The sequence below is a fragment of the Haematobia irritans genome, chromosome 5, assembly GCF_050003625.1.
Source record: "Haematobia irritans isolate KBUSLIRL chromosome 5, ASM5000362v1, whole genome shotgun sequence".
Taxonomy (NCBI): domain Eukaryota; kingdom Metazoa; phylum Arthropoda; class Insecta; order Diptera; family Muscidae; genus Haematobia; species Haematobia irritans.
Genome location: NC_134401.1, coordinates 87,485,431 through 87,509,180, shown reverse-complemented (window position 1 = coordinate 87,509,180; position 23,750 = coordinate 87,485,431). Strand labels below are relative to the sequence as shown.

Sequence of the window (23,750 nt, the reverse complement as noted above, 5' to 3'; positions counted from 1 at the left end):
ACATACAGAAACAGGCTAATAATTTTATTTAAACGGCATAATAATGTACTCGGCTAGCACAACGGTCAAAATGTCGAATTTCGAAAATGGCGATTCTGGTTTTTTTCCAAATATCTCGACTATGTGATAAAATCGCACGTGAACAAATTGCAGCACAAATCGGCACAAACCTAGCACAATTCAGTACAACTTTCAAATTTTCGAATCTCGAAAATGACCATTCTACTTTCTTGGTCATCTAAAAGCATCATCACTGATGTTAGTTTAACTTTATTATTATGCGACAATAGGGAATACCAAAATTGCCTTTGAAACAGGTTTGATGTAAAAAACACCCAAATATACTTTAAAAGTGTGTCTGTTTTGTTTTGAGTGCAAGTGTAGAAATGAACTATTCCCATGAATGAAAGATTGCGATAATATTCAACAACTACCTCCATTGGGTTTTGCCTGCAATGTCAGTATGACATCTTTTATACACATCTTTGATTATAACTCTGCATTTAGACATCTAGGTCATTTTCAGTTAGCAAAGACCAAAACCGACATGAGATTTGATAGACAAGAGATGGCGCTGTCAGCACTATTAAAACAAATTCACCACTATATGTTCACCACTAAGTGTTGCCATCATTTCTATTACAGCGCTAAAATAGTCGTTTTTCAACTTATTACTTTTCTTCAGTGTTGCCAATTATGGAAAAGTAAAAATAGCTAGATCAATGTAGCAGAAATAGCTAAATAAAAAACCCAATAGTTAGAAATATTGCGAAATGTAATTTATTTGTTCAAAAATACAATTTTAAGCAAGTAGTATGATGTTATGTAAATCAACAAAGTTGTTGTTGTTATAAGACAGCCCCCTCGATAATCAAACATATAAGGTGAGTATTTAGTTCGAATTTAGCCGCTAAAATCGCAATTTTTCGCGATTAATTTTCTCTAATAATTCACTAAAAGAAACATTTTTTGAATTTGACGGCACTTCTGAGAATCCCCACCATGTCGGAAACAGTTGTATACGATATCCAAACTCGTCGCAAAAGTGGCGCCACTATTGAGAAGTTTTACCACTCCAAGTTACTACAAAAAAGTATCGAATTAGTGCAATTATTAAGCGTCTTTTTAGATAAATTTGAAATGACGTCTTTTTAGATAAATTTGAAACGAGAGCTCCTTTCAACTATTAGAAAAGAGTGCATTTTAAGATAGTTGCAAAAGAATCATTATGGCCAAGTATAATACGATTGTTTAGATATTTATTAATTTGATTAAACATTCATAAATTCTTATAAATATAATATTTATACTACTATCACTATCACATTTAACATATGTAATTTTTTGTAAATTTTAAGATAGTTGTAAAAGAATCATTGTGGTCAAGTAAAACACGTTTGTTTAGAAGTTTATTAATTTAATTAAACATTTATAAATTTCTAATTTTTTCATTAATAGTAGAATGATGTTTATTTACAAGTGGCAAGTTACAGTGCTTCCAGTGTTTTTATTCTCGATGGAGGCAGCGTGTCTGTAAAATATCTGAAAAACAATCACTTTATTCCATTTGGAAAGTGAAAAATTGTTCACAAATATACCTTTTACAATTTTAAGCGAAATAACTATGTTTTCAGCAACTCTTAATCGATTTTATTTAAATAAATTATAGGAAGCTAGTTGTGCTTGGTGTTTCACAAAATATAAATATAATTGCTCTGCTTCGCCCATCACAGTTGGCGATTTTTGCAGTGTCACGAGTCTGTGGTAGCGATGAGGATCAATTGGAACTTTGAAATGCTGGCAGGGTTATTACGGAAATACCACTCCATGTTATATTTTGTTTTATTAATCGATCTAATTACATTTTTAAATAATAATGCGATCCACGTTTGTAATATAAATTCACACAAATCAGTTTAATAAATAAATTATTTTTTAATTCACATTGTAAATGGCGCCATATTATGAAAACAATGACTACGCGATTTACGTCAGTTTTTCAACTCGAAAAAAAAGTACCACAAATGGGAAAAATTTCGCTAGTTTTTCGCATTTTTTGGTTTTGTATGAGATTTCGCTGCGGAAACCGAATATAGTACCGGCCTTTATGAATGAAAACAAATATATTCATGTTAAATCCTTATCAAATATAGATGAAAAATGCATAGCGTGTCAATTTGGTTAAAGTGTCTGCTTTTACTGTACTGTACATTTACTGAATATAATTATGTAGTAATTGAAGAAATATTTATTCAATAAAGAGGAATACTCCCTGCCAGCATTTCAAAGTTCCTTTTCAACCTCATCGTTACCACAGACTCGTAAATGTCACTTCAACCATCATGAAAAGGTACATCAAAAAGTACATGCAAGTAATTTGCCATCCCTACTGTTAAAAAAGCCATTTTTTGTGAAACGCCAAGCGCAACCAGCTTGTTATATTTTAATTAAATAAAAACGAAAATAAAGTTCTGAAAACATAGATTATACGCTTAAAATTGTGAAAGGTATATTGGTGAACAATTTGGTGATTTTCCAAATGGAATAAAGTGATTGTTTTTCAGATATTTTACAGACACGCTGCCTCCATGGAATAAAAACACTGGTTGATAGACGCAGCAACATGTAACTCGCTACTTGTAACTCAACATCATCATTAATGCCAAAAATTATGTTAAATGTAATGTGATAGTGGTATAAATGTTATATTTTTAAGAATTTGTAAATGTTTAATCAAATTAATAAATATCTAAACAAACGTGTTTTACTCGACCACAATGATTCTTTTACAACTATCTTAAAATGCACTTTTTCTGATTGTTTGGAGGGTCCCTTATTGGCGTCGTTCTAAATTGATCTATAAAGGCACCTAATAATTGCACTCATGCGAAACATTTTTGTAGTAACTTGGCGTGGTACAACTTCTCAATAGTGACGGCGCTTTTCCGACGAGTTTTTGATGTCGTATACGATTGTTTTCGACGTAGTGGGGATTCTCAAAAGAGTCCCCAAATTCAAAAAATGTTGGCAGGGCTACTACTAAGTGTCTGCTTTTAATCACACTACCGCGAAATCGAAATAATCTCAAAAAGCAGTATAAAATTATATTTTTTTGCAAGTTTTATTATAAATTGGTGGGAAATGATCTAAAGCAACAATTGATAAACTTTATTTTCTTTAAAGTGAGTTACTAAAGAAAAATAATAGTGAATATGGCTATTTTAGCGTGATAATACCGGTCTTTAACCGTTTAACCGGTTTTGGTAACAACAACAAGTTTCGCATGAAAAAATAATGCAGAATGTAGCTTTTAAATAGAGCTTGGTAACACTGTCTTACTAGAAATTTGTCAACTGAGACGTGGGTAACATCCCTGTCGCAACAGCTGTTTTCCATGGCTATTTGTTTATTTTCTTTATTGGAATGGTTGTCATTTTTACGTGTTGATTTTTATTTGCTGTCGTCTTTTGTCTGTCGCCTTATTCGCAGTGTGGACGCACAATAAATTTATTAATTTCGTTTTTTGTATATAAACATTGCAATTAAATCTCTCTCACTCTCTTGGTCTCGGGAGCATTAGCTTATTTTCTCGTCAGCTGGCTATTGTACTTAAAAAACAACAGCAAACAACTTTCAACATAATCTCTTCGAGGCTTTATATAAAAAAAACATGATTACTCGAAATCTGTGTACATTAATAGCAACTAAGAAGTATATAAAACAAAATTGAAAATGTTTAACAAATAACTCATGACTTTGAGTACTATACGTGTGTGTGTGTGTTTGTGTTTTACCGGTCTTATTGACGTTATTGTTATTCTCTGTGTTGACATGAATCTGCAGTTGGTGGTCTTGTCATAGTCATTGTCATTCGTTGTATTGCACATTAATAATTTTGTGGAACATTTGTAAATTAAACAAATCCTAACTTTCTAAAAACAAACTCTATTTCTTCCCCAATTGTAAAACAAAACTAATCATGGCGCTGCTTGTTTTGATTAGTGTTAGCCAAAACGGGCTAGGTCATAATGTCGTCTGTGTGGACCACAACAACCTCGGGCTTAGAGACTAACGGATCAACTAGACCACACTCGGCAGAGGGAACTCAAAATAAAACTCCTCCAATACAACAACGAAATCAATTGTCCAAATCGTCAGCTGGCACCAATCATCAATTGAGTAGTGGCAACGGTGGCGGTGGCAGTAGTCTTCCAAACATATTGAGTTTCACCAATACGCCATTGACAACAGCGCCAACAACAAGTTCTAATAGTCACGGTGTTACGGCTCTACAACATTCCAACAATAGCGCCATTCATATCGGTGTTGCTGTTGGAGCTGCATCAACAGTTGCCTCTTCAATTCTAGCTCACAGTGGATTTCATAACAATAGCAGCAATAATAGTCTAAACGGAGGTGGTGGAGCTAACGCCAATAACCATAACAACAACAACACCAACAACAATAATAATAATAACAACAACAGTTACAGTACTTACCATCGTCAGAGTTTATCTCAATCCCAGATACTTAGCTATTCACCGCCGAATCCAAATAAGGTAAGTGACATTCCTCAACATATGTTGATTATTTTCCCATTTACATAAATTTAATTATTTTAGCATTAAAAGAAAACTGTAGGTGGTGGCTTGCAATGAATGTGTTTAGCAATGATAGGGAGAATCTTACAACTGTCGTCAAAATAAATGCGTGAGAAACGTTCAATTGAACATGCGGAAAGTTTCCAATTTAAAACCATAAACCCACTCAAAACAACCAAAAGAAATTTTGTGGTTATCTATATGGGTTGACACAATAAACCTAATGAGACTATATACTCAATGAAATAAATTCCCAAATACTTTTTTAACGTTACGTAAATACGGTAAATCCTGGTCAAGCTTGAAACTCTGAAAATGGGACAATTTTCAAAAGTGATAAATTTCGTGAGAATTTCTACATATTAATACATTAAAATTCATCTTTTATAAGCGTGTAACATATCTACTAAATATGGGCTACACAAGTTGATTAATCGGTTTTATCAGGTTGATCATGTCGGTCTTTTGAACAAACGTTGATTTTTATATAGGTCCATGTGTAACCTATTTTTCTTAATTCTACAAGGGAACACTATCCCTGCGCTTAAACTCAGAATCAGAGGAATTATATAAAAATTGTTGTTCTTAGTCATGTATTTATTGTCTAATTAGTTAATGTCCTATGGGTTTGTCATCTAGTATAGAGGGCCACAAATGTGGAACAAAGATTTAAAATGAATATATGCCCCAACAAATTGTAACTGAAGCATGAAAGTCGACCCCAAAATAAAAATAAAGCTCATTTTATCTTTTGATTTAAAAGACAGTGTGTAAACACTAACTTATGGAAAAAAATAGGAACTTTTTAGAAAAATATTAAATTTATGTTACTAAGTACGAATCTCTTGGGGATTGCGTTAGCCCACTTTGGACTCTATCCATAGGAGAAAGTCGTAAACCCCGGCCGATTACCGGCCACGCAAAAACCTAATCTGGTACGATACTATTCTGTTCAGAATAACAAAAGTGTGTACAGTTGCCAACATAGTCAAACCCCGGAATTTGAAAATAGACCCACTTGAAAACTAAGCAAAATTCAAAAGAAAAAATTGGGATTTATTTTCATTTGAAATATTAGGGTTTATCAATAAACATTTTTTGACCTCGATCTCGTTTTTATCAACAATTAATATTTGGAAAAGTCTACAGGTCGAATATCATATAAAACATTTATAACATACTAGGGTTTATTTTCATAATGCAAGTGGGCCAGAAACTAAACTGAAGGTACTCAAAAAAAAAAAAATTGAGATGTTTTTTTCTATATTAGTTTTTGGGGTCTAATTTTCATGGGGCCGATATATATATACCAATTTGTTTTGTTTAAAATCTCTCAGTATCTCTCTTACAATTAGCATCTCTCTTGTAATGGTGGACTTCAGGCTCCATATAATTCTGGGAGGTGTATCCCATCCGTGTATCTAACATTCTTGAAAACAATGTTATGACTAACCTTTTTAAAGGCCTTACGATATATTAAAGGACAAATTAGAAGTCGGGTGCTCCATGCAATAGTCCACGTGTTTTAGCCAAAGCTTCTTCGTAACTTGTTCTATAAAGGCTGAGTTACATATCATGCATTAATCCGTGCGTTGATGGAAGGGTTGATATTTTTGAGTTTGAAGCAATCTAACAAAACTGTTGCTTTCAAAGAGAAAATTCAACTCTTCAATCAACGACGCATTAATGCATGGTATGTAACTCAACCTTAAGACCACGACTTTATCACCTCCTAATATCTTGTGAAGAATTAATAAAGTTCCGCCTTTTAGAATTTTTGTTTTAGAAATTCGTTTCTGGTGATAGAAAGGTTTGTTCTAGTAATTGTAATCAGAATCAAGAAATTCAACTTTTCGGCCTATAAAATTCAACTTTTCCACCACTTTCGCCCCTGCTTGCTTTGTAATGAGTTGCTAGTATAAAAAGCAAATTCGCCTTTCCGTTTATATTGTTAAAAGGGGATAGGTTGGTTTTGGCTAAACTACAAAAATATCAAAAATCGATTTGTAGAATTTATAACAAAAATCCTGTGTCCAAAAAGTCGACTTCGACCTTTTTGGACAAATTTCAATTTTCGAATTTTGCATCGCTTGTTTGATCTTATATTGGGTTTTGATAAGATTCGTGGGAAGATACTGGAGCAGTAGGGAGAAAGAAAAATTCCACAAAAAAAAAAAAAAAAACTTTCCGAAATTTAATGAAGGCGCAGATCCTAGAACATATTGAAAGTAACTCACTTTTCCACCCCAATCAATTTGCTTATAGGAGGAATTTTAATGCCACTTCTGCCGTTTTATCGCTTACTGACAAGGTTAGGAATATAATTGATAGGCGCCGCGATTGTGTTTTAGTATCATTAGACCTTACCAAGGCATTTGATTGCATTATTGGCCTGTTCCTGTATATCGAACGAAAGCTTTCTTTCGTATTCCAAACGAAAGAAAATTGATTTTTGTTCTTTTATTTCGAAAGGCAAGTCACTTGATATTTTGTTGTCGAGTAATAAACGAACATATACAATAAGTGTCAAGAAAAAAGTAAAAGCATTGTTAACATTTGAATGAATTCTGAGACCAAAAATTTAAAAATACTCATTTTTAATAATCAATGTAGTCTCATACAAACGAATCGAACTTTCAAAAATAGAAAAACCCAAATTCATTCGAATTCGAGTGACTGCCTTTCTTTCGAACTGGTTTTCTTTCGATATACAGGAACAGGGCATTAATTATTCATATCTTATAAACAAACTTCACAGTAACATTGGATTTTCCTATACAGCTTGTAAATTAATTTTTTCATACCTAACGGATAGGTCACAGTATGTTTCTATTAATGGTTCCAGATCAAGTATTGGAAGAGTTACGTCGGGTGTACCCCAAGGATCAGTTTTGGGGCTAATACTTTTTTTTGGCATTTATTAATGACATAATTTGTTCCATGGGAAATTCTTTTTGTCAACCGTTTTGTTTTGCGGATGGTATTTTTCTTCTATTTAATGGTGATGCTACAGAACTATCTATTAACTCACATCTTGAATATATCGCGGAACTTTTAACGACAAATGATCTTGTCATAAATCCTTCCAAAACAAAGGCAATACTTTTTCAGCCCAGGAATCGTTCAAATTTTTCTCTTACACTTTCCATTTTAGATCAGACAATTGATTATGTTGATTCTTTAAGGTGCCTTGGTATTATTCTTGACTCCAGCCTTTGTTTTGACAATCATATTGATAATATGGGCAATAGGGTATGTCTGACTTTGAGGAGACTATATGCTCTGCGTGCATATACGCCAAAGCATATTCGTCTTCGGTTAACACATTCTTTGTTGATGTCTCAGCTTAATTACGGTATTGAGGTTTATTCCGGGACCTGGTCATATAACTTGGATCGAATGGAGAGAGTTGTGAGGAAGATTGTCCGATATGTGTTCAATTTACGGGTTCGGGATCATGATCTAGTTAACCAGTGTATTCCTGATATCTTAGGATGTTCCTTCAGGAACTATATTAAGATGAAGTCTGTTTTTCACGTTTACAAAATTTTTAAGTACGGGAAGCCGGAAGTTTTGACCCGTGAATTTACATTTATTAATTCAACAAGAAATGTACAGATTGATGTACCGAGAATTAAGTCTAACATATACGAACAATCCTTTCTGGTCCGAGTTTTTCGTTTGTGGAATCGATTGCCTTCTGATCTTAAAGTTTTGTCTAGTTCTTGTAACGAATATAGAAGGAAACTAATTGACTATTTGAATAATATGAGTACGGTAAACTGAAGCATTGATGTCTGGTACTTATAGGACTTTTTATTCTTTTTATACCCTCCATCATAGGATGGGGGTATATTAACTTTGTCATTCCGTTTGTAACACATCGAAATATTGCTCTAAGACCCCATAAAGTATATATATTCTGGGTCGTGGTGAAATCCTGAGTCGATCTAAGCATGTCCGTCCGTCCGTCCGTCTGTTGAAATCACGCTAACTTCCGAACGAAACAAGCTATCAACTTGAAACTTGGCACAAGTAGTTGTTATCGATGTAGGTCGGATGGTATTGAAAATGGGCCATATCGGTCCACTTTTACGTATAGCCCCCATATAAAGGGACCCTCCGATTTGGCTTGTGGAGCCTCTAACAGAAGCATATTTCATCCGATCCGGCTGAAATTTGGTACATGGTGTTGGTATATGGTCTCTAACAACCATGCAAAAATTGGTCCACATCGGTCCATAATTATATATAGCCCCCATATAAACCGATCCCCAGATTTGGCTTGTGGAGCCTCTAAGAGAAGCATATTTCATCCGATCCGGCTGAAATTTGGTACATGGTGTTGGTATATGGTATCGAACAATCGTGCAAAAATTGGTCCACATCGCTCCATAATTATATATAGCCCCCATATAAACCGATCCCCAGATTTGGCTTGTGGAGCCTAAAAGAGAAGCAAATTTCATCCGATTCGGCTGAAATTTGGTACATGGTGTTGGTATATGGTCTCTAACAACCATGCAAAAATTAGTTCACATCGGTCCATAATTATATATAGCCCCCATATAAACCGATCCCCAGATTTGGCTTGCGGAGCCTCAAAGAGAAGAAAATTTCATCCGATCCGGCTGAAATTTGGTACATGACGTTGGTATATGGTCTCTAACAACCATGCAAAAATTGGTCCACATCGGTTCATAATTATATATAGCCCCCATATAAACCGATCCCCATATTTGGCTTGCGAAGTCTCCAAGAGAAGCAAATTTCATCCAATCCGGTTGTAATTTGGAACATGGTGTTAGTATATGATCTTTAACAACCGTGTCAGAATTGGTCCATATCGACCCATAATTATATATAGCCCCCATATAAAACATTCTCCAGATTTGACCTCCGGAGCCTCTTGGAGGAGCAAAATTCATCCGATCCGGTTCAAATTAGGCACGTAGTGTTAGAATATGGTCGCTAACAACCATACCAAAATTGGTCCATATCGGTTCATAATCATGGTTGCCACTAGAGCCAAAAATAAATTTTATTACTATAGAAAATTTTGTCAAAATTTTATTTCTATAGAAAATTTTGTTCAAATTTTATTCGGTTCATAATCATGGTTGCCACTCGAGCCAAAAATAATATACCAAGATTTTATTTCTATAGAAAATTTTGTCAAAAGTTTATTTCTATAGAAAATTTTGTTAAAATTTTATTTCTATAGAAATTTTTGTCAAAATTTTCTTTCTATAGAAAATTTTGTTAAAATTTTATTTCTGTAGAAAATTTTGTCAAAATTTTATGTCTACTTTGTCAAACCGAATTATATACGTATTGGATCGATCTTTTTTGATTTAATATATACCACGTATGGACTTACATACAATTTAGAAGATGATGTTAGGAGGTTCTAAGATACCTTGCCATCGGCAAGCGTTACCGCAACTTAAGTAATTCGATTGTGGATGGCAGTGTTTAGATGAAGTTTCTACGCAATCCATGATGGAGGGTACATAAGCTTCGGCCTGGCCGAACTTACGGCCGTATATACTTGTTTGTATTAATTATATTATATTCATGTGGCTGGGGAGCCATATACTTTTGTTATAAAATAATTTCAAGGTATTTAAAATTAGTTTTACAATATCTAACATAGCTTCTTTATTATAATACATGTATAATAGGCCTTTAGTGGCTTCCTTTGTATTGATGTTTAATAAATGAAATGAAAATTAAATTAAATTTTAAAAAATTGTATTTTCATGTATGGAATAGGTTGAATGTTGAAGTTTTTTTTTACAAAAATAGGATAATTATTAATACATTTTTCTGAATTACAACGATTTTTGATTATTTAGCGGCTAAATTTAAGCAGAGATGCTTCGACATATTCGGCGGTGGCTTATCCGTCTATATAACATACAGTGGAACACATAAGTGCTCGCACACCAAACAAGTTTGATAAAAACCACACGTTAAAAGTGATATGAAGCTATTTTAAATTAAAATATATTTTAATTCGGATTGTAGCTACATGAAGCATCTAGATCATTTTTTGTTTTAGAAAATTTTTTGTTCTTTAAATATTCAATTTATAAAAAAATAAAAAAGGCACATTTTTTGAGGAACAAATTTATTGGCACAGGTAGTTCTAAATTAGTTTCGTTCTTAGTACATTTACTACTTGTTGGGCATTCCTTTTTGTTTGAGAACAGCATCACTCCGTCTAGACATTTAATGGACTAAGTTCTTGTTATATCTGTAACTATATTCTTCCATTCTTCCATAAACACTGTACCACATTTTATCAAAATCGGTTAATAATAGCGACCGGAGTACTACGAGCAACAAATACATGGACAGACGGACAGACTCCATGGGGTTAAAATCAACATTTCTGGTAGGCACCTTTTTTTTGCAGATATTCCGACAACTATGTGGTTTGGGGTGCAGTGCCAATACTTATATGTGTTACTGTAAGTCCATAATAATATATTGCCCACATACAGACCGACCCGTAACTAAAGATATTAATATTCTTCCATAGTCCATAATGATTCCCAGTTGCTAAAGCAGCAACATTTCCTCTTCAATCCCATAGCAATGCAATTGTAATCGACTTTTAATGTTCTTCGCAATCAACTTAAATCAACGAACCAAGTTTTGATATTGAATATAAACGACTTTTGATTTGGACCCAAATCAACTACTAATCGACTTTTGATATTGCCTTAAATCGCGTAATATGTGTCGCCTTCCTTCCTAAAATCTTTCGTATACTTGATAAAAACTAGGGCAAGAAACTTTAATAGTAAAACGTAAATATATATATAATTAGAGCAAAGTTACGTGCTTTTTGCATTTTACAAACCGACCCCCCCCCCCCATAACAGAAAATATTTAAAATTCAAATGTAAATTTCATTTTTTTTGTGCTTGCTTTTGAGAACTGAAATATTTTTTCGAAATACTATAAAATGGCTAGAATGTATGACAAATATTTTTTTTGTATCAAAATCAAAATGAATTAGTCACAAAATGTTTCGAATTTGTTAAACCTGCTCTATTCCCAACAAAGCAATTGTAAGTAATAAATAGCACTTCGAATTATTGTCTTATTGTCTATTTCCAATCTTCTTCAAAGTCAAGGTTAATTCGTTTTTTTTTTGTTTGTCTACCAGATCCAGATGTGTTTATGACGACATCCATTAAAGTTCTTTCTTCTCAATGAATGCACTACCCATAGCCGCCAGCTTATGTATTCTCGGGTATTTATACGCAACAATTTCCCATCAAAACAAAAACTCATTCTCTTGCGTATAATGCTTCTCTTGAAAATTTTCTAGTATGAAAAATTAAATTTTCCTTGATTTTCAAGTTGAACAACATTTGATTGTTTCATTTAACAAAAAGTTCATATACATTCGTGTTTTATCCGAAATATGTGAAATCGCTTAGTAGTATAAATTGTGGTCTTGTTTATTTCATCTCAAGACTCTAAAAACAAAAAAAAAATCATTCATTTTTGAAGAGGTGGATATTTGCAATTCATTCGTTATATTTGTCCCAGTGGTTTATAATTGAATGGTTCATTTTCCTAGGTGGTAATTTATAAATAAATCCATTTGCTAATTTTATTTTCTCACTAAAGTTCATGTAGTGCTTTTTTTTTGTTTGTTTTTTCTTCTTTCGGTTGATTGGGCAGAGTGAAAGTTTTGTTAGCTGATGGAATATTTGAGATTGTTTCGATTGTACTGGCTTATGAAACTATCCACCTACCTTTTTATATACAAATTTGTTGGTTTGCTTCAAGACAGTCATATTGCAAAATTGATACATTTGGATAATAATTTTATGGTAGTTTGCTTAAGGATTTTACTAACCATCAAGTGTAATACAAATAAATGTGCTTAATTATATGAACTATTCAAAATTATTAGTTTCATTTTTTATTAATAAAAAAAAGGCCTTAAGAAAAACTTCAAAGTTATTCTGAGTTATCACCCTCTTGAAGCCAATTGGCTATATGTGTGTGTGTTTTTTTTTTTAATTTTTCTGTTTTTGTTTTTGTCACAATTACAACTAGTTGTAGTTTATGACCGTAAAAATATGTTCCATACATGATTGACAACGACGACGCGACAGCACAATAACGACCACGGCAAGCAAAAAACGATAGCGATTAAAGAGATTTTTTTTTGAATTGCGAAGAGTTCTTACGTTTAATAAATGTTCTCTTAATATATAACCCGCTCAGTGCTTCTATTGAAGTACAATAAATGCGACTAGCGACTGGTCTCTTTCGATAACACAGAATGTTCGATAACACGAACGAACCAAGTTACCGACTTGGATCTTGGCGAATTTAGTTGTTATTAATGTAGGTCGGTCGGATGGTATTGCCATGCCGGAACCAGTTTAGGTAAATTTAATTTAATAATTGGTCAAAACGGACCATAATTATACATAGCCTCGATTCGGTGGTATTTATTTTGACCATATTGTCTAACTTAAAATTGGAAGACAAAACTGTTACCGCAACCCAAGAAATTCGATTGTGGATGACAGTTTTTAGTATAAATTTGCACGTAATCGACGGTGGAGGGCACATTAGATTCGGCCTTATTACATGAAAAAAAAAAATACAAAAAAATAAAAACAGTTCTTTAACGTAAAGCGATTTTTTGTCACCTGCATTTTCATGTGACGGCGAGTGTGATTTTTTGTGAATGGTTAAAGAATAACCCATTTATATAGGAAGTCCCATTCACTCTGCTTAAAACTCGCTTTCGTCTTCAGAAGTTCCCACTTCACGATTAGAGGCGCCGTATGTGAAATGTTAGGAATAACATTCATTTCAAATTGTTGGGTTCATTTCAATTTGCCGCATTTCAAAAGTTGCATGTCGCCAATATGTTTGCAAAATGGATCTAAATTCGCACAACGGCATCGGTGGTTTCCACAGTTGCAAGAGTTCTAAAATGGTAGATTTTTCAGCTTTTGTAGATAGGTAGAATTCTTGGCTTTTTGGTAGATTTTTCAAATTTATTCAAAATCAATATTCCCCAGCAACTTCAATTACTTCACTATAATTGTCTAATTGCTCAGGTGAGGCCCAACTTCCCAGCAGAAGCAGCGGAATGAGCGCCGTCGGGCTAACCCTGCTGACCCGAGAGTCGAGGAACTGAATCTTTAGATTAGTAAGATAGTCGACGAGCACAAGCGGAACACATGGTTAGAGTACCTGAAAAATGTAACCTACACATTAGCGTAGCTAGACAATTTTCCGACATATTTAAAAAAAAATCATTTCGGGTTCGATTAGGAGCCCAAATTGAAAGAGATTTCTAAGAGTTTGTCCGAGACTGGTTCCTGAGGACCTGTTTATGGGTTGCTCTTGCTAAATTGTCCCAGGACGTGTCCTTTGGGGTGAGTCCAAGAAGCGTCCTAAAATGTAAGTTTACTCCGTCAATGACAAACCCATGTTAAGGTGGACGGTCCCTTCCATACCTTTTTGATCAGAACTGGGACTGGTCCATACACACCATACACACTGGGACTGGTCCATGTACCAGTTCTGTGGTTGATCCATTTCCCGTAGGGTAGTTCCACACTTTTCCCAGCAAAAAATTGGGAGTTGTTCTAAAGGCACAACTTTAAAAGCACTTCCAAAAATGTCCTCACAAAGAAGTTAACTATTTTAACTACACAGGAAGTTTTTTTTTATTTCATTTTTTTTATATTTTAATGCGTAATTTTTTGTTTTCTTTTTTCAAATAGTTTAAAGAGTAAGAATAAATAAAATGGTACAAATTATTAAAATTTTGCCTCAAAAATGTTAAATCCATTATAGAAAAATCGATATTATTTGAAAAAACAAGCGTTAGAATGCATTAAAAATCATAAAAAAGTATAAAAATTATTTATTTGGGAAAATATCACAAAATTTTTAATTCACATTCAAAACACTGAATTCAGATCACACCTTAAGAAGTAATGCAAATTCATTCCAACGGTTGTTGAAATGGTGGACATTCGTTCTATGAAAAGTTCATATTACATTCATCGCTTCCCCGCCAATTTTGTACCACTTCCAGACCCAAAAAGAACATTTTCACTTCTTTTTTGGCGACGCTTTTTTGCAGCATTATTAAGATATTAATTTATGAAAGAATAGTTTTAATATCAATTACTATTTTTTATTCAACTAAATCATAAGTTCAACCACAGCTTTATTTCATAAATATCAGACTTCTACCAAGTCTTTAGTGGAACTTTGTGCGTTGTACCAGTATATACTTGTTTAATTTTTATAAAAATGTAAAATCGTAAATAGGTTTTCAAATTCTGGGGGGGGGGGCTAAAATTTTTCTGGGGGGGGCTAAAATTTTTCTGGGGGGGTCTAAGCCCCCTCCCCAGAGACCTTCCTACGCTTATGAACCTACATAGCAAAAAAATATTGCCAATCAAACTCGGAAGACTAAGTCAGTAAAAAAAAATGATTGATATTTTTTTTTAAATTTTAATAAAAAAAAATAATTGATGCAATCAATTTTCAATCAAAATAAAAACACAAAGTCAATTAAGAATGTGATTGAAAATAGTTACGTTAACAAATTTATTGATACAATAATTTTTATACCCACCACCATAGAATGGTGACGGAAATCGAAATATCGATTTTCGACTATATAAAGTATATATATTATTGATCAGGAAGAAATTCTAAGACGATATAAGCATGTCCGTCTGTCTGCCTGTCAGACTACAGTCTTCAATAATGCAGTTATCGTCCTGAAATTCGGCACAGAATCTTTTGTCTGCACGCAGGCCAAGTTCGATCGCCCGATTTGGGGTCTTGGGCTTATAGAAACCGCTGGTTTGATCCAATTTACCTGAAATTGGAAATCTAGAGGTATTCTAGAACCATAAAGAGGTGTGCCGAAAATGGCGAATATCGGACCATGTTATGGTATAGACCCCATATAGACCGATCTCCAGATTTTACTTCTTGGGCTTCTAGAATCCGTAGTTTTTATCCAATTTGCCTGAAATTGGAAATCTAGAGGTATTTTAGGACCATAAGAGGTGTGCCGAATATGGTGAGTACCTGTCCATTTTTTGATATAGCCCCCATATTGACCGATCTCCCGATTTTATATCTTGGGCTTCTCGAATCTTTAGATACCCAATTTGCCTGAAATTGGGTATCTAAAGATATTCTAGGACCATAAAGAGATGTGTCGAAAATGGCGTATACCGGACCATGTTTTGATATAGCCCCCATATAGACCGATCTCCCGATTTTATTTCATGGGCTTCTAGAATCCGTAGTTTTTATCCAATTTGCCTGAAATTGGAAATCTAGAGGTCTTCTAGGACCATAAAGTGGTGTGCCGAAAATGGTGAGTACCAGTTTCTAGAAATTTTCGTTTTTATCCGATTTGCCACAAATTGAAAATATTATGGTATTTTAGACCTACAAAAAATTGTCAATTTGTTAAGGCCTCCATATAGACCGAGTTCAGATCTTGAGAGTACAGAAGGTGCACTGATCATGAAAATTGCTTGAAACAGAATCTAAAATTTCCAGATTTTACTTTTCGTAATCATTTAAATAATTGGGGTAAACATCTACAGATTTTAGATTTCAAATCAAAGCGTTATTTCATAATTTTCTTGCACACTTACAAGAGAGATAAAACTCAAACAAAAAATGGTTCTTATAAATCCAGAATCTGATCTAATCTTCATACGTAAAATCTTTACTTTTATCTTCGGGAAGCGTACTGGTTGAACTGATCTGCTTGGGAAAATATCTGTCATTAAACAACTCTGAAATTTTCAAAGGAAACTATAATATTTGATTCATGGTGGTGGGTATTTAAGATTCGGCCCGTCCGAACTTACTGCTGTATATACTTGTTTAATCACACTAAGAACACAAAGCTAGTTAAGAACATTTTCGCAGTTTTTATTAATCAATTAATTGTTTCAATTGCCAATTTAATTACAAAATTGTTTAATTGTTTAACAGATTTAATTAAAAAGTTAATTGGAAATTGGATTGAAGTTTAACTAAATATTTAATTGAATCAATTAAAATTTTGATTGAGTTTTCCGATCGACATAAATTAGATTTTTGATTGAATTAATTAAAAAATTAATTGATTTTGTAATCAACATCAATTAAATTTTTAACTGAAACTATTACTGTTAATTCAACCAATTAAAAAAATATTTTTTTTTTTTGCAACCAATATCAATTAAATTTTTAAATGAATTTCCAATTAAAAAATCAATTGGATGATTTAATTTCGTGATTGAATTTTGTGTGTAGGCATTTCAGTCACTTTTGGCGACGTAAAAGTGATTGATCCGTTTGGTAGTACAAAGGCATCAAAGTTACATTACCGATATTAACAAATGTTCGTAAACTAATGGATTGTTAATAAATACAATAATCACATTTATCTGCAGTTAAAGTTAAAATTTGATAGAACATTTACTCTATTTCTCCAAATTTGCTTGGAGAACAATTTCCGCTAAAAACATTTTTTATATTAATAATTAAACAAGCCTAATAACCTTTATTCGGGGTAAATAAATAAACAAATACCCAGATATTTATTTAGCAAAAGAAAAAAAAATAATCCGATAACAATGTGGTTTAAGGCAAACATTTTGGAACAAATTTCTTTTGCAGCGTGCGAATTAAAAAGCATACCCAGCAAAAACTCTCATTACCCGGTAATCTTGTAGGTAAGCCTATTTAAAAATTAATAACCACTTATTAATTGGCATCGCTTCGGATTACATTTACATACGCATGTCCTAGGAGGAAAGTACTTCTCCCCAGGCTTACTTTCGGCCATAAAATAAGTAGTGCATTTAAAGCATATAATCACCTAATATGTAATGACTTATACGTAGATACACCAATGGCAACCAAATCTTAAAAATATTGATTTCTATCGCCGATTACAATGGATTAAAATATGGCGAGTGATGCTGTAATAGAAGAACGAATATTGTATAAATAAACAAAAAATCTAATAAATCATCTAAATAAGATTACACACAAATTAATTTCACACTTAAAATAGAAATAAATGTAGGTTGTTTAAGGGAGTTGGATTTGTAAAGTACGTTATAATATATCCAATAGTCAATTCACATTAGGTCTCTTTTTTATAAGGCAAATGGTATTTGAAATTTAGTTAAGTGCATTTTGGAAGTGTAATGTGAATGAGGTGTAAGAAAAGCATTTATTTAAAACATAATATGATAATGTCATTAAACACAATTATTATGAAATATTTGTGATAAAAATTTCTTAACGGAAAAATCTTCAGAATTGCCGTTACATTACATATTCTTTTTGATTTTTTATGTAAGTGTTCAATTATGTGAATAATTATACCTAATAGTACCATTATTTATTCTATTTTATTAATGCGTTAACTACAACTGCCTAAAAATTTGAGAATAACAATTCGAAAATTACCGAGAAGTATTTATTTTTGTTATTACAAGTTATTCATTATAACTCGCCGCAATGTAATGCAACGTGTAATGACAGCTTTATTCCTGGTAATGTCAATTGTAATGAGATGTGGTTACCTAGTTTTTGCTGGGTATGTACCATTATCGTATGAAATGCAAAATAAGCTAACAGAAAATTTCTCATGCGTAGGAAGTAATAAGAAATTATTTTGGCATACTCAAAAAGTATATATGAAAATATCTTGAATTGGAAAACAACTTTCTTTACGACATTATTGCTTTTGTTAAATAATTTATTGCATGCGGCATGCATGGAACAGAGAACTGCAACCGGTGGCATTTTTTCGTATTGCAATCTTACCCACAATATTTCGGTGGCAGTGAGTAACACACCAATTACCATGCGATCTTTTACATTGATACAAATGCGAGAATGAAAACACCAATAGTATATAACAATATTCGTATGCAGTGTCTTGCAATCTTAAACCCATCGACATCGTAACAACGCTCGGTAAACAAAAAACGAGGTTGGCACTTAAGTGTGATTGCATTCAACAACAACAATTACTAGCAGTTGGCATTAGCTCAAGAGAATTGAGAGGGTACCAAATAAGAGAATCAGGGTTGCCAACTCCCCAAGGCCAAAAAGCACCAAAAAATATTATAAATTCTAACATACCACCTTCCACCACAAAATCGAAAATTAAATGCTCTACTAAAAAAAAAATAAAACTTCCGAAGATGTATTATAGAACTTTTGTGAATTGAATTTCAAGAACTTAAGGTGGGTATTAAGATCGAGTTTAGCCGCTAAAATAGTAATTTTTTCATAATTACTTTCCTTTAATAAATCATTTTAAGGAATACAAGGTTAGGTTAGGTTAAAGTGGCAGCTCGATTAAGATTCAGGCTCACTTAGACTATTCAGTCCATTGTGATACCACATTAACTAAAAGTACCTATTACATATGGGCACTTCTAGTTTTAACCGCTGAACCTTCTTGATTATTTTTCTTTGTTGAACCAACCAGATTGTTCCAAAAACATTAGCAGACTGCTTAAGTTAACGTTTTCCAGATCCGCTGAAGCTATATGCTCCTAAAAGTTGCTTGCGCTTTACACAAAATGCAGGACACTCACACAAGAGGTGTTTAATTGATTCTTTTTCCTCCGCATCATGACAGCTCATACAATAGTCATTATACTTCGCGCCAATAGTTTTTGCAAAATCGCCTATCAGGCAGCGACCCGTTATAGCAGATATCAGGAGTGATATCTGACGTCTCGAGAACATTAGCATATCTAGTGTGCGGTTTAAGTTGAAATGGGGCCATATTTGCTTGGTGTCGTTACAACCCTTGCAATTCTCCCATCGAACATTTGCCATCCTAACAGCCTTCTCACACAGCATGAGCTTGCAGGTAGCTAGGGGCATACCAACAAATTCCAGTTCCCCTGGAATATGTAAGGTAGTCCCTAGCCTTTCCAACTCATCCGCTTCGCAGTTCCGCGGTATGTTCCTATGGCCAGGCACCCATATTAGGTGAATATTGTACTGCTCAGTCATCTCATTGAGAGATTTGCGGCAGTCGATGGCCGTTTTCGAGTTGAGGAACACAGAGTCCAAGGATTTTATTGCAGGTTGACTGTCTGAGTATATATTAATGCCCACATTTTTTGGAACATTACTTCTCAGCCAATTCGCCACCTCTCTTATTGCTAATATTTCAGCCTGAAAAACACTACAGTGATTAGGTAATCTTTTCGCTATTCGAAGTTCCAGATCATTAGAATATACTCCGAACCCCAATTGTCCATCCAATTTGGAGCCATCAGTGTAGAAATCTATATATTCTATATTCCCCGGGGTATGTGTGCACCACGCCTCACTGTTGGGGATTAGAGTCTCAAACTTTTTGTCGAAAAGTGGACTCGCCAAAGTGTAATCCACTACATTAGGCACATCTGGCATTATTTTGAGGACAGAACTGTGACCGTAACCTTTTTCCGACCACAGCGATAGTTCGCGCAACCGCACAGCCGTTGTTGCAGCTGACTGTTTGGCCAAAATGTCTAAAGGCAATAGATGCAGCATGACATTAAGGGAATTTGTTCCTGTGTTGCTGAATGCGCCTGAAATACACAAACACGCCATACGCTGAACTTTATCTAAACAAGTCGGTTTCTGAAGTGCCGGCTACCAGACTACAAACTTTGTGAAAATTTGCTTTTAGCTATTCCCCATCAAGTTATAATAAAATTTGTAGCAAATATGCATAATTTTATGCCCATTTTTACTGATATAGTTTTCATTTTAGCGGCAAATCTCAAACTTAGCACTCACCATTATGAACCGCTATTCAAGTATACACCTTCATCAGTTTTAATGCTTTCGTCCAATTCATTTTCATCAGTGATGTTTTTCAACTTTCAAAATATTAATATATGGAAGGAGTCTATTGCTTATTTCAGTTGTGCGTGCTTTTGTGGATTTATTTATTTTATTTTTTATTTATTAATTAAAAAATAATCAATACCAACTTCATAACAATCAAATTCTATATTTGGCAATAAATTTGAGTTTCTTCGGCTCTTGAAAGTATAATCAAAATTTTTGTATCAATTAAACTTAATACTGTTCAAAATAAAAAAAGCACCAAAAGCACTAAATGAAAATGCCGGAAAGCACCAAGTTGGTGCTTTTTTTGAAAAGGCACCAAAAAAGCAATTTGGTGCATTTTAGAAATCAAAAAGCACTAAATTTGGTGCTAAAAGCACCAAATTGGCAACACTGAAGAGAATACCAAACTGCTGAGATATGGGTAACCAATTTGTGTGATTGCTTTACTACGGTGTTTTCGAGAGACCAGCACTCATACTAACAAACACCGACAGTCGTCGGTTGCATTGGATATTGGTGGTTGAAATTTTTTTTACCAATTGGTGTTTCAAGATTGCAAATGTTGGTGTTTACTAAATACACTGGTCGGTTGCGGTAGATCGCAGTCGTTCTGTGGCATGGAATATAGTTTTAACGTAAGGCAAAGAAGCATTTGTTTTTCACTCATAAAGGGTGATACGGTCAAAATTTGGTCAATATAAACTCAATATCAAACTCAATTTTGCATTTAAAAAACCTGAACACCCCTCACTTTGAAGGTGTGTGTGTGTAGAATGTTGCTCCTATTTTGATTTTGGAATTCACTCTTCAGTTGTCAAAATGCCGTCCAAGCAAGAAGAGCAGCGTATCAAAATTTTGCTCGCGCATCGCGAAAATCCGAGCTACTCGCACGCAAAGCTGGCAAAATCGCTAAAAGTTGCCAAATCAACCGTTACAAATGTAATTAAAGTGTTTGGGGAACGTTTGTCAACAGCCAGGAAGTCTGGATCGGGGGGAAATCGAAAACCGGAAGCCGCTGAGACGACAAAGAGAGTTGCCGGTAGTTTCAAGCGAAACCCTAACCACTCTCTCCGGGATGCCGCAAATAAGCTGGGTGCATCGTCTACAACCGTGCATCGAGCCAAAAAACGAGCCGGACTATCGACTTACAAGAAGGTATTGACTCCAAATCGCGATGATAAACAAAATACGACGGCCAAAGCGCGATCCCGGAGGCTGTACACGACGATGCTGACGAAGTTTGACTGCGTGGTAATGGACGACGAAACCTACGTCAAAGCCGACTACAAGCAGCTTCCGGGACAGGAGTTTTATACGGCAAAAGGAAGGGGAAAGGTAGCAGATATTTTCAAGCACATAAAACTGTCAAAGTTCGCAAAGAAATATCTGGTTTGGCAAGCCATCTGTACCTGTGGCTTGAAAAGCAGCATTTTCATAGCTTCCGGGACTGTCAACCAAGAAATTTACGTGAAAGAGTGTTTGAATAAACGTCTGCTGCCTTTCCTGAAGAAACACGGTTGTTCCGTACTGTTTTGGTCGGATTTGGCATCTTGCCATTACGGTAAAAAGGTCATGGAGTGGTACGCCGCCAACAACGTGCAGGTCGTTCCCAAGGACAATAACCCTCCCAACACGCCAGAGCTCCGCCCAATTGAGAAATACTGGGCTATTGTCAAGCGGAACCTAAAGAAGACCAAAAAAACTGCTAAGGACGAGCAGCAGTTCAAGGCAAACTGGCTTTCTGCGGCGAAGAAGGTGAACAAGGTGGCTGTACAAAATCTGATGGCAGGTGTCAAGCGTGAGGCCCGGCAATTCGGATTTGGAAAAGCGAAAGCCTAACTGAATATTTTTCCTGAATTTTATACTAATTGAACTTTAAAAAGAAATTTAATTTGATTTTTTAAATAAACGATTTCACCAATTTACACGCGTTTTCCCTTGACCAAATTTTGACCGTAACACCCTTTATTGCTTCCGATTGGGAGTTGTGTAAGTTAATAGTGATTGTATCGCACACACACCCAAAAAATAAATGAACTCTCTATTTCGCTAAAGCCAATTGAACTTTGTTTTAGTTCACGGAATTATTATGTTTGGAGAAAGTTTCGTTTACTCTAATAATTTTTTGCGCACGTTAGTTAAATTAACTAAAAAACGGGGGAAAATTATACACAAATGAAGTAAAAAGTTGTACTAAATTCGTACTTCTTACCAACTAGTTCATTATTTCTTTGAATTCGTAAATTTTACTACAAATTCGTCCATCATGAACTTCGTATGTCACTAAAGACATTCTTGCAATTTTCAACTCCAATTTTTTCTTTCAAACAACAAAATTTTCTTTAACAAGTGGAAAAAAATAATTATGTCTAATAAATTTTCTTGAATCATGCATGATTGAAGCAATTGAGTAAGCTATTGTCATGCAATATTTTCTGCTGGGAATTCTTTCAACACTTTTTATACGTTCCACAATCGACTAATGGGAATATACAAAACCTTTTATTTCATTTGACTCAATAAACAATATATGCACAAGTTAAGATAAAAGACAAAATAGTTTTGAATTTCAATTTTAATTTTATTTGTTATCATATGTAACCAAGCCTTACAAAGAAAGTCCTTATACAGTTACTTAAATCAACATTTCAAAAACTACCCAAAAATATAATTTCCGAACATTTATACATTTTACTAAAATAGCGTCTATCTTCGTATGGATCTAAAGAAATTTGTATTTTGTAAATCGGAGTGAAGTTTTGAGCTATATCTAAATCCGAATTAATTGTACTCCTTGTGCAAAATTTGAAGCAACAAATCAGCGTTAAACTCTGGCTTTTGAGGCCATATAAGTGCTGTATCTAAATCTAAACCGAGTTCTTCCAAAATCAATAGGTTTCTATTCTGATCCACAATAGATACTTGTGCCAAAGTCGTTTGGACTAAAATGTGTTCATAGACTGACGGACGGATGGACAGACGGACATGGCTGGATCGATTCCGGGACCGGCCTTGAGCATTATTGCCATAGACACCATATATCAATTTCGTCTTCCTGTTCCACAGTGTGACGAAGAGTACAAAAATTGCTCAAAAATATAATATTCGACACGTAAACTCAATTATTTGTTACGACACCAATCACTTCCGCAATCTTAACGGAATTTGAGTCAAAATGTTTAAGCAATTTTACAATAAAAGGTGACAAATACTTGGTACAAAAATGTAAAAACTATGGCA

At 34.1% G+C, this 23,750-nt stretch overlaps 1 protein-coding gene and 2 long non-coding RNA genes across 3 annotated transcripts; all 3 read left to right on the top strand.

Moving 5' to 3' along the window:
* The first annotated feature begins 2,285 nt into the window (after positions 1 to 2,285).
* LOC142241454 (uncharacterized) lies at positions 2,286 to 2,778 on the top strand. The gene is made up of 2 exons (XR_012723642.1): positions 2,286 to 2,507; positions 2,565 to 2,778. It is a non-coding gene; the product is annotated as an uncharacterized LOC142241454 (long non-coding RNA).
* Positions 2,779 to 3,414: 636 nt separating this feature from the next.
* On the top strand, positions 3,415 to 4,851 carry LOC142237467 (uncharacterized). The gene is made up of 2 exons (XM_075308799.1): positions 3,415 to 4,559; positions 4,623 to 4,851. The coding sequence occupies exons 1-2, from the start codon at positions 4,029 to 4,031 to the stop codon at positions 4,626 to 4,628; spliced, it is 537 nt and encodes a 178-aa protein (XP_075164914.1). The 5' UTR covers positions 3,415 to 4,028; the 3' UTR covers positions 4,629 to 4,851.
* A 6,693-nt stretch (positions 4,852 to 11,544) lies between these two features.
* LOC142241555 (uncharacterized) lies at positions 11,545 to 12,250 on the top strand. The gene is made up of 2 exons (XR_012723689.1): positions 11,545 to 11,683; positions 11,782 to 12,250. It is a non-coding gene; the product is annotated as an uncharacterized LOC142241555 (long non-coding RNA).
* The last annotated feature ends 11,500 nt before the right edge of the window (positions 12,251 to 23,750 follow it).

Excerpts from the sequence above, each read along its gene's own strand:
- LOC142237467 (XM_075308799.1), top strand. The coding sequence starts at position 4,029 with ATGTCGTCTGTGTGGACCACAACAACCTCGGGCTTAGAGACTAACGGA.